The following is a 12,626-nucleotide window of genomic DNA, read 5'->3' as shown; positions in this document are numbered from 1 at the left end:
CTCGGCTTTGAATCTGTTCTGCATAGCTACTGGAACTTTCCATGCTGGTCTGATAACTGGGCTTACCTTCTTCTCTAACTTCATGGAGTACACAACTGGGAGTTTGCCTAGTTTGTCTTCACAAATATCAGCATACTCAGAAAATGTATTTATTTATTTATTTATTGCTTGCATTTGTTTACTGGGAAGGTCCACTGGGCCTAGGTGAGCCCATTTTCAGTGGAGGCCCGGGGAGAAAAGCTCCACATGACATGTTGAAGATTACAATAAAGATAAAAAGCTAGTTAAAGTTACATAGATAGCTAGAAGGCAAATACATATAAATACAGACATATAGTTATATATATATATATATATATATATATGTCTGTATGTACAAAATATAGGGTGGGAGAAATTTGAGCTGTTCTCATTCAAGATTACATGGTGGACTTCTTTGCTAAATGAAGGCAGTCCTATTTTCAAGCTGTCTCTGAGGCCTAACAATCACTGCATGTGTTTCTTCACTATGAAAAACTGCAAGTCATAGCTATTCCCAGCAGAGTAACATGAAAGCACTACTGAGCCTTTGGTATGAATTTCTTCATCACCATAATCAACAAGCTTCACACACTTTGTCAAATCAAGTTGTTCTGCAGCTTTTACTTTAGCAAATGTTTCTGCTGACATAACATTGCACTTTGAACCAGTATCTGCTTTGAGCTCTACAGGTCTCCCATTAATCTGAACAGTACAAAAGATTTCATTTTTTGCCCAGAAATCTACCGCATTGACTGTTTCACCAATCACAGACACACCATCAACATAAAAAGTAGGGTCGCAGCTTTCCAGTTCATTAACTTGCCTCTTTGAATACTCTTTTTTAATAAAAAAATGTGCAAGAATGGCATCGCTGACCAAAAGCTAAGCACTCTTCTCATTTGGGTTCATGATTTCCACAATTATGACAGTTGACTGAGGCTAGTCACAGGTTTTGCTAAGTCACCCATGTGCTTTGCTATGTGCACCCTGAGCTTTACTGAAGCTGCTTTGGGTTTTACTGGAGCAGTTACACCCTTAAACCTGTGTCTTTTAACCTCGTGCTGCATACTATCGACATTAGTATTGTTGCAGCTTCTTCCAGGGCTATTCTCATTTGTAAGCATATTTGTAGGCTTTTCTGTAAGCTCATATATCTGACAAATCTCAATGGCCTTGTTTAACATTAAATCACTGTTTCGAAGCAACATCTTTCTCACTGCATCATTATTAGCACCACACACAAGCCTGTCTTTTTATCAACTCATCTCTCAGATCACCACATCAGCACATTTTTGCCATATTTCTCAAGTCAGTTATATATGCTGCAAAACTTTCACCAGGCTTTTGATCTCTAGTGTAAAATAAGTACCTTTCCATTGTAATATTCATTTGGGGGTTACACATTTCTCTAAATTTGCATTTTAAGCACTCAGGGTCTTCCCACATTTCAGATGGTGGTTCTTCCCCTCCCCTGCAAACACAGCAGGTGCATATACAAATGAACACTGTCTTTCAATGGCCTTTTAACCAGCTAAATTGAACAGAATAAATCCCTTGGTACGTGCATCTTTGTCAGAAAAAGCAGCCTGTATGAAAATATTGTACTCTTGCTCATACACTCTCCAATTTTCTGCAATATTGTTATGAAACACAAGAGAACCCAGCCACTGGGGATGCACAAGCCGGTGCATTTCTTTGTGCCGGTCCCAAGCCCGGATAAATGGGGAGGGTTGCATCAGGAAGGGCATCTGGGATAAAACCTCTGCCAAATTACTTATGCGGAGAACATTTCTTATTTCCATACTGGATCGGTCGAGGCCCAAGTTAACAACGACCTCCACCAGTACTGTTAGCCAACAGGGTGCTGGCAGAAATTGAGCTACTGTTGGCCAAAGGAGAAGAGGAGGGGGAAGGCATGCCTGAAGGCAGGAAGAGAGGAGGAAGGTTAGGAGTGTAGTAGTGAGGGTAGGAACTTTGAATGTTGGCAGTATGATTGGTATAGGGTGAGAGCTAGCTGATATGATGGAGAGAAGGAAGGTTGATATATTGTACGTGCAAGAGACCAGATGGAAGGGAAGTAAGGCCAGGTGTATAGGATGTGGGTTCAAATTGTTCTATCGTGGTGTGGATGGCAGGAGAAATGGGGTAGGTTTTATCCTAAAGGAACAGTATGCCAAGAGTGTTTTGGAGGTGAAGAGGGTGTCTGATAGAGTGATGTTTATGAAGCTTGACATTGATGGTGTAATGATGAATGTTGTTAGTGCATATGCTCCACAAGTTGGGTGTGCGATGGATGAGAAAAAAAAAATTTGGAGTGAGTTGGATGAAGTGGTGGTGAGTGTACCCAAGGGTGAGAGACTAGTGATTGGAGCGGACTTCATTGGGCATGCTGGTGAAGTGAACAGTGGGCATGAGGAAGTGATGGGTAGGTATGGTGTTAAGGAGAGGAATGCAGAAGGTCAGATGACTGTGGATTTTGCGAAAAGGATAGACATGGCTGTGGTGAATACATATTTTAAGAAGAGGGAGGAGCATAGGGTGACATACAAGAGTGGAGGAAGATGCACACAGGTGGATTATATCCTATGTAGGAGGGCCAGTCTGAAGGAGATTGGAGACTGTAAAGTGGTGACAGGGGAAAGTGTAGTTAAGCAGCACAGAATGGTGGTCTGTAGGATGACGCTGGTGATCAAGAAGAGGAGGAAGAGTGTGAAAGCAGTGCCAAGGATTAAATGGTGGAAGTTAAAAAAGGGTGATTGTGAGGTGGAGTTCAGGGAAGAGTTAAGGCAGGCACTGGGAGGCAGTGAAGAGTTACCAAATAGCTGGGTAACTACAGCAGAGATAGTAAGGGAGACTGCTAGAAAGGTGCGTGATGTGACACCTGGACAGAGTAAGGAGGACAAGGAGACTTGGTGGTGGAATGAGGAAGTACAGGAGAGTATACAGAAGAAGAGGCTAGCAAAGAAGTGGGATTGTCAAAAAGATGAAGAAAGTAGACAAGAGTATAAGTAGATGAGGCACATGGCAAAGAGAGAGGTGGCAAAGGCTAAGGATAAGGCATATGGAGAGTTGTATGAGAGACTGGACACTAAAGAGGGAGAAAAGGACCTGTACCAAAACCTAGACAGAGGGACAGAGCTGGGAAAGATGTGCAGCAGGTAAGGGTGATAAAGGATAGTGAGGGAAATGTACTCACAAGTGAGGATAGTGTGTTGAGTAGATGGAAAGAGTACATTGAGGGGCTGATGAATGAAGAGAATGAGAGAGAAAGAAGGTTGGATGATGTGGGGATAGTGAATCAGGAAGTGAAACAGATTAGCAAGGAGGAAGTAAGGACAGCTATGAAGAGGATGAAGCATGGAAAGGCTGTTGGCCCAGATGACATACCAGTGGAAGCATGAAGGTGCTTAGGAGAAATGGCAGTGGAATTTTTAACCAGATTGTTTAATGAAATTTTGGAAAGTCAGAGCATGCCTGAAGAGTGGAGAAAAAGTGTTTTGGTACCTATCTTTAAGAATAAGGGTGATGTACAGAGCTGAAGTAACTATAGAGGGATAAAATTGATCAGTCACAGCTTGAAGTTATGGGAAAAAGTAGTGGAAGCTAGGTTAAGAAGGGAGGTGATGATTAGTGATCAGCAGTATGGTTTCATGCCAGGAAAGAGCACTACAGATGCAATATTTGCTCTGAGAGTGTTGTTGGAGAAATATAGAGAACATCAGAAGGAGTTGCATTGTGTCTTTGTGGACTTAGAGAAAGCATATGACAGGGTGCACTCAAAAGTCCTGGGAACATATACCAAGCAGAAACTTGCTGTACGAAATAATTCTTTGAAAAAATATCCTCCTTAAGCAAGTCTTGTAGGATAAAAACACAGCTTTATTACAAAAATGCAGTAGGTAAGCGCTTTCGTGGGACTACCTCCCACTTCATCAGACCATTACAACAACATTACTATCCACTTATTTTTAAGGCAAGTTAAATTAGTAATACCAATCAAATAATAATTACCCATTCATTTTAAAGAGATATTCATCTCTACTTAAATCACTTGCATTGTTTCTATTCAAACATTACTGATATAAAAAACACATATACAAATATATAAAAATATATAAAAAATATATGCATAAAAATAATAAAATAAATCCTTTAACTATTTCCCATATTATACTTCAATTTTCATCCTAAATATACACCATTTTGTTATAAACTTCATAACTTTAATTTAACAATTTTGCAATTCGGATATTGTTTCAAACATTTTCATAAATATTTTGAATATTTTTATCAATATGTCACAGTTTCAGACATTTTGTTTCATTAGAAATTTGTTTTGTGCATTCTGAGTGCTTTATTTTATATTTGTTGTGAAAAATCATTTAAATGTGTTTTAGTACCTGGAATTCATTTGTGACCTGTTTGCAAGTCTTTTGAGCTTCTGATGATCCACTCCTGTATAGTTCTCCATTTCTGTGTGCCTCATGGTTTTGACTCTGGATCCCATTCTGATACCATATCGCTCAACTTGTGTAGCTGAATAAGATGATGAGGCTTGGGTGTTCATTTAAGTAGTTTATTATACACAAACACATCAGGATGGATAGCAGGAACATTAAACTTAAATGAACTATCTGACTGACTACTACATTCACACATGCTTTCACTCTGGCTTCTCATTCAAAATGGCACTCTTGCTTACATAAGCTCAGTACTTATATACACATGCCCACTGACTGTAATGCTTCTTAAAGGTACATTACACACACTGATCTACAGATACCATGATGAAAAGATATATTTTTCAGATGGAATTTCTGGCATTCATAACCAAGTGTACTGTGTGTCTTAAACTAATTCCATGCTACAACTTCTGGACTATATTTCCAACTTTGTTCACCACAGTGAATTACAAGGTATTCATTATGTTCATGTATCAACTAAAGATAACTATGGTTTACCTTAAGTCTCCTCCATTCATTATTGTCATCACAAGACAAAGTTCAGTTTTGGTTTGAAATGCATACGCTAAAGAGACAATGAAACGACTGTGGACCTTGGCAAGAATTCTTTTCTCTACCATTGCTCCCTGAAAGAAAAGTAGAAAAGGCAGTTAGAGTCAAGAATATGTTGAATTTCTTATGGGTCCAACATGAAAAACGGGGCAGCATTAAATATGGATATGTTCAACATTAGGTATATCCAATAAAAGGATTCCAAAAGCTAAAGATTTGAAATGCATGTGTAGGACTAATCCGGCTATGAGCACTGTTTATGCTGACATCTTAGGTTATCTACTGTTTGACAAAGTATGCAGCATTACAAATGACTAATAACATCTTAGGTTATCTGCTGTTTGACAGAGTATGCCGTATTACAAATGACTACTAACATCTTAGGTTATCTGCTGTTTGACAGAGTACGGTGTACTACAAATAATAACATCATAGGTTATCTACTGCTGGACAGAGTATGCAGTATTACAAATGACTAATTTTAGGTTATTTGCTGTTTGACAGAGTATGCAGTATTACAAATAACTAATAATATAATAGGTTATCTACTTTTGACAGAGTATGCAGTATTACAAATGACTAATAATTTAGACTTCAGATTTAATATGCCTAATACTACAATACTGAAGTTAACCTTGCTAAAATGGAATTGCTGTTCAGACTTCAAAGTCATTGTGTCAGGTGCTACAATACTAAAGTAAACCTTGTTAAAATGCAATTACTGATGAGTTTTTGCATAATGTAAATCTGAGCTGCATGGCAAAATACTGTCACACCAACATTTGGCATTGAAACATACAAAGACCAATGTACAATTTCAAGGGAAACAGTAAATACTAAAAGCAACTGTAACATGATTAAAGCACTTTTTGCAGGGAGGCAAGACTGAATCCCCTCATAACACTGTACCATATGTGTACTAACTCTAAGATCATTGCAGCTCAGAGGAAGGGGAATTCTCTGAGATGTAGCAATCTCATAATTAGTATATGAAGAAAATTACAAGTTATTGCATGTATTTTTTCAGTATTAAATTGTTGAACACCAGTGTTCTACTGTGCTCCTGGCATCTATATTATCTTATCAAAGTTTCAAAATATCGAATCTGATATGGTCGACACCATATCATCGAATTCTGAAACATCAAAAGATTAAAAAAAATGCCTAAAAACAAAAATAAATAAAAACTTACCTTTGCAAGCAGGGGGGCAAGCCACCCTGCCCCCCCCACACCCCTACTTAAATATACCAACTCCAAGACTACACTACATTGAACTAAATGGAAATTTCCCCTTACGGAGATTTCCATTTAAATGTTCGATGTTTTTTGCTTTTGCTAATCTGGTGCCAACAATATCAGCTTCAATATTGTCGGCATGGGAAGTAGACCCGTGCTCCTGTAAATTATGTCCTAATGATTAACCTCAGGAAAGACTGCATTTCATTATCAGTCCTATTCTGCAAGTCAACATTCCTTATGTCTTCCAATCCAGTCAAAACACCGGTATTTAATGTTACAAATTACTAATGACATCCTATTACATACATACAACATCAGTTATACAAATTTGACAATGTATATGATATTATTTTATGTTTGAAATCCTAATGTCATTATGATTATCTTTCTGTCATCATTTCATATTTGTTGATAATGATTCATATCATAATTGCCCTCTGTGATGTCCCCCTCATATAGCCTAAATGGTCAGTGCCCTCTGCTCCTCCCACTGACAATGAATTAGGATGTTCACTTGGGACAAAGTGGATACAACACAGGGATTTCAGTAGCTCTCATGCTGCAAGCACAAAGATAGCACACTTAGCACCAGCAGTATACACTCTCTCTTCAGGGTCTGCATCTCTCTCTCTCTCTCTCTCTCTCTCTCTCTCTCTCTCTCTCTCTCTCTCTCTCTCTCTCTCTCTCTCTCTCTCTCTCCAGGACCCCAGTGAGACTCCCCACTGGCACAGCTTTAGAACTGATTCCTCAGCTGCGTGCCCAACACAAGGCTTCCACCAGTCTCTCTGAAACCAGTGCTTTGTGTCCCTACTCCAAGCAACTGACACACACACTCTTGGAGATTTGATTTGCACACACACACACACACACACACACACACACACACACACACACACACACACACACACACATGGGTTAGGCTGTCACAGATTTATTAGCTTTACCCCCTTCTGCCCAAACTATAAGGTAGTTACCCTGCCACCAGATACTCCAACGCCAGCTAATCTAAGGCGCTTACAAGGGTACCCAATTATACTGAGCGAAATTAATATTAATACAAATTATAGTGATTGACCAATGCTGTAAGGCTTTCAGGAGTGGCCACAGAGTCACCAAATAGATATAAATTCTCTCAAAGGTTAAAATGTTCTCTAAAGGTCCACAATGAAAACTTTAAATATACTTAATGAACAATATTAAAATAACATGAAAATACTACATATCTATTTGCAATAAAGACCAGAGTTTCAGTCACAGGAAATATTAAAATAACACAGATGAATAGATTCACACAGATACAGAAAATAGTACTTAACTAATCTCACTATATATTTCCTGACTGATCTAAAAAATTACCGTTCCCTGCTTCACTTATTAGAGCAAGGCAAGATGAAGTAGGTGAGGGGTCCTTCCTTGTCTGGTTCCAAAAACAGAGTGTTCTGAGACTTCAGTCTCACTTAGTATTAAAATATCATTTTAGTGATGGATTACAGAATGACATCACATACATCTGGTCATCTGACTTCTGGTTCCCATGCTACCCCCTTGGCTAGAAGTTGCCAGGATCCAGCACATTTGTGTTACAATACATATATTGAGCTTTGATAAAGTTCATTGCAGCATCTTGAAGCTGTAGAACAATTTTAACACATCTGCTCTTCCTACAGAGACTAACAAACCAAGCTTCTTAAAGACATTGTGTTTCTGGCTTCATTCAAAACTGTGAAATATCATATTTATGGCCTAGGCCCAGTAATTTAATTTGAGAATATTTTTCAAACTCAGGTGGATTGAGATTAGCATCTTCTCTTCTAGTATCCTCTGTTAAAACATATACATTTAATCAGTTACACTGCAGTCAAGACCCACTGTTGGTACATTTTTAACCCAAGCAACTTTGCAAATACATTTTTTAACACAGCACCTGTACATATCAGTTTGGTATACAAATGACATATAATTATTTACAGAATTCCAGCTAGCTGTGATGGCATATGTTACACATCCACTATCCTACTTCTCCTGGCATAGCTGGCAATATCTTGCATCGTCACACCCTCCAACACAGGAAGTAGCATTGTGTGCAAGGCATTACTACCAGTGATCTGCAGAACAGTATGAAAATATTCCTGCTTCCACAGAAAACATACTGTCTAGTGTAGACAAACATAACATTAGAAAAGATTTTTAAAACTCTAAGGATGAATAGAAGAAAAAGAAAATGACAGTCATATTTCAGCTATGAGAAAGCAAGACTGTCACATTATATTCATATTTCTGATGTTTTCACAGTCACTGATTTCTATGCTTGGAAACATAATTATAGACATATATTTGCAAAAGTGTTCAAAAAGGCATCTTGAGAAAGATATAAATATTTGAAAAAATAATAATCTTTCAAAATATTGCCAGAAGAATATACAGACATTTGGTATTCTTTTAATGGTGTACACAGACCAATATGCAACATTTTAATAGCAGGACGATTTACTTTTCTTTGAACTCATCAGTAAAGCATACATGGAGAATTTAGGTATGTCCTAAAACAGTCAGCTTAACAAGAAGAATCTAATGCATTTACTATATGTGTAGCTACTAAAGAACTTAAAAACAAAAGAGGAAAATTGCCAAAGCAGTTGCCATTAGAATCCTACCAGAAAGATCCTGACAAAACACAAAAACAGAGGTGCAAAGTATTTGAAAACCTGTTTTTGTCCTAGAGAAATATGCCTATTCTTCAAGATACTTTGACAAAGAGAGGTTGCAAATACTTTTCTACACCAGTGGTTTGTTTCTTGCCAGAGTATTTCTGCTTGGATCCTTTGTATCTGCCATAGGGCTTCTGCTCATTTATTTCCAATTTACAATGATTTTTGTTTCTATAGATATAAAATGGGCATTATTGAACATGCAAGAGTTCCAAAGGGATAAATTAATGTCCAGCAAGAGAGAACCAATACAAATGCACTTACTATATGAAATTCAAAAGCCCTCTATAAAAGCCTTTGCATGAGTCACCTTTTCTCTTCTACTCACTAACTTCAATACCCAGTAACTTTTTTGTCTACCTCTTCCCTTATAGTCTCCTGTTGTCAAGGATGAGCTACTGTCTTTTACTTTTCAGGTATCAGTGGCCAGCAGGACCTTTGGGCAATTTGAGTACCTGTACTTCATTGATACATTTACTAATGTTTTATGTACTATATTCAGTCAGTTTGCATATCATTTTGCCATCACTGACAGCAAGATTCATACTTCTAGCATCAGATAAAAATAAATGGCTCCAGCCCCAATTGCCACACCTGATTTCCCATTTGCAAAGTTTTTTTCACTGCACTCAAAGTCCACCTATTTGCATTTAAATGTGACAGTCAAAGATATATTACAGTCAACACATTTACTTCTAAAAAAGGCATTCCTCCTACCACTTCGAAGGTCATTTTTCATTCTTTATGATACTACCTAGATAGCGTGTCTGAGTTAGTGTTTGAGTGATTGCAGGATGGTGACTACATTTCTATGAGCTCAGTTTGTGTGTGTGTGTGTGTGTGTGTGTGTGTGTGTGTGTGTGTGTGTGTGTGTGTGTGTGTGTGTGTGTGTGTGTGTGCATGTTGATGGGAGGGTAAGCCTGTGTGCAGCAAACATTGAGGGAAGATGGCATTACATATGCAACTAAAATATTATAACTTTAATATTGAAATACAGCCTGTATTAAAATGAGTGAGACAGATTAACTAGTTTGCATCAGAATTCTGTATGCAATATCTACTGAACAATGAAAAAAATATAGCATAAAATATGCAGATGTCCAGTTTTCTAGATACAATAGTGCCCTCCAGAGTGGACATTACAGGGAAAAAATATTCATTTCAGTGGTGAAGAGGCCTTCTGGTTTAGGGAAAAAATAATCTTTTCAATGGTGAAGAAGCCTTCTGCTTCATTATCTGGTTCATTATTTTCCTATAATGCTTCCCTAATTAAGCAATTACTTCAAACATTGCTAAACACTCCACTTGTAAAATAATGACAAGCTCTGTAAAGTGAAATATATCTATAGCTATTGGCTTGAGTTCACTCTCAACAGCCTACATATTTGATAGTCATGAGCCTGTATGCCATAGTTTTATTTAAATCAAAGATGTTTATCCCCTGGGATGCTTCATAAAAGAACATATGCAATATATTTGTAGACATGTTTCTGTGTTTTGTCAGAGCCTAATTTGTGGGACCATGTTTTCAGCTGCTACCGAATTTTTGCTCCATTTTCTTTTTGATTCAGTATGGTACTTGACGATGATCCTTTGACTGATTGTTCCCTACACTTTGCCTATTAAATAGCATTACATGCAATTCTTTGTACTTATAGGAGCTTCTATATGGACTAGCAGCTTACAAAAACTATAATGATAAAAGTGTGATAAAATTTAATCAACAGCTAGGTTAATTTGGTATCTGTCACTACTGGCAACAATGAGAAACAGACTAACTCAATGAATCCAGGGGCAGTATCAGTAGACAACTGCCTAAACGAATGGTTAGAAGTGAAGTAACTGCACAGCAAAGAGTTAAAATGCAGGAAAAATGCAGCAAGCAGCACAAGCTGCAAAAGTATATCATATAGGGTACTCCAATACACCTTACTGCAGTACTGTAGAGCAGTAGATGTAAGTGTCATAATAGTGCACCAGTCAGAAATGAGCATAAACACACCAGCACCAGCAACCGCTAAGTGCTACCAATACCTGTAATAATAAGTTAATTTGGTTTTTACCTACCTTGCATCAGTAACTAGTAACAGTGAACATTTATCTGAAATAGTACTAGCAACACTAGCATATTATTATAGATATGGCCAGCTCTGGAAAACAGTACAAGAGCAACAAGGCAAAACAGTGGAATTATTACTTACTTGCTTCCTACAAGAGTATAGTCATCAGGAAAGCAGAGTTCTTCTGTACCCTGTAAGAGTATAGTCATATTTATAGGAGACTTCCCTGTACTTCTGAAATAAGTATATGTGTCACTGTTTTCAAAGTCTAATTGCTGACCTTCTGGTAAAGATACATACATAAAACTAAGGCAGCAAGGTGCTATCCATAGGTTGACATGATTTGCTACGCAAGGCAGTGAAATGGTCAAAATGGGAAGCTAGTGTTATTAAGGAATGCTGCAAAACTTTAAGAAAAATATGACATATGTTCATTTTTACATTAATAATGTAAAAATATAAGTGTAAAATTGTCTTGTTGGGGATGGTGTACTTGAGCAGTCAGTGTTACTAAAAAATGTCATTCAAACACGGTGGGTAATGTGAAGACATTCTGATATAAATGTTCTTTTGGTAAAGCAGTTATGACTATTACCTATATTTCAAAACTGCATTAAATTTATAAAACATGTGACCTACAGGTGAACAAACTGCCACCTTACACATAACATTAAGGCACACAATGTCGTCAGTGAAACTTGCCTTTTAAACACAAATGGTTTCATAGATTTATATTGATTTGAAATATTGTAAAAATATTACATTGTTAATTTGCATAGATTCAGTAATATCACAAAACAGCAAGCCATATGCTACCCCCTCTTATCACAAATCATTGGAAAGCTCTTGAACACATGAACGAGTCTCTCAATTGTATCTTGGATATGTCTTGCACACTTATAGAGATATAACCCTTTGTTGGACTATAGCACTAGTATTTTTGGCAAACAAAATCATTTTTCTTTAATAAATATGGAATATAAAATCAGTATCTGCAGACAGACCTTTGATACTAATACCAGTTTGCAGCCCACTGTCCATTTTTTGTAACTCATATAATTTATCAGATATTGTAAATTTAATGAAGTGTGTTTTCAGTAGTTGTTTTAAACAATAACTCTCAAGAAGTAAGTGGTTTGTTGGCTTGAAGATCTCAGGAAGCAAAGTTGCAAGTTAGTTTCCTGCTGTTCAGGATTAAATGAGTTAAATTTAATAACACAACAATCAGCATAACAACAGTTCTAATTTCAATGATGCAACCAGAAGTAGAATCAGTAAGTCAATAAGTTAAGAAGGAAATTGATTTCATGGTATGCGATAGGGCAGTAATAAAATCCATCACAATAATGCAACTAAACTGGGACAGAGACAGAGACACCAATGAGATGTATATGCCTGTTGTAAACTAGAAAGTAGTGCTGCTCATCGAATAGGATTAATACTGCCTGACACTGCTGCACAGCATGACAAACTAATCAAACCTCCAGGCATTTATTAATCCTAGCAGGAGTCAGATGATGAAAATCCAGCCAATACTCACACAGAAGCTAGGCAATCAAAAGCAGGCACTCTGATCCTTCAA

At 37.3% G+C, this 12,626-nt stretch overlaps 1 protein-coding gene across 1 annotated transcript in view; it reads right to left on the bottom strand.

Moving 5' to 3' along the window:
* Positions 1–12,626, bottom strand: part of LOC122802868 (rhodopsin kinase GRK1-like) — a 506,474-nt gene that overhangs the window by 339,537 nt on the left and 154,311 nt on the right. The window contains exon 2 of the mRNA XM_044072666.1: positions 4,983–5,110. Within this exon, the coding sequence (XP_043928601.1) occupies positions 4,983–5,110 (128 nt within the window). The remainder of the gene's footprint in view (positions 1–4,982; positions 5,111–12,626) is intronic.

Source organism: Protopterus annectens, chromosome 5.part0 (genome assembly GCF_019279795.1).
Source record: "Protopterus annectens isolate FY-2018-M chromosome 5.part0, PAN1.0, whole genome shotgun sequence".
Classification (NCBI taxonomy): Eukaryota; Metazoa; Chordata; order Ceratodontiformes; family Protopteridae; genus Protopterus; species Protopterus annectens.
This window is presented reverse-complemented; position numbering and strand designations above follow the sequence as displayed.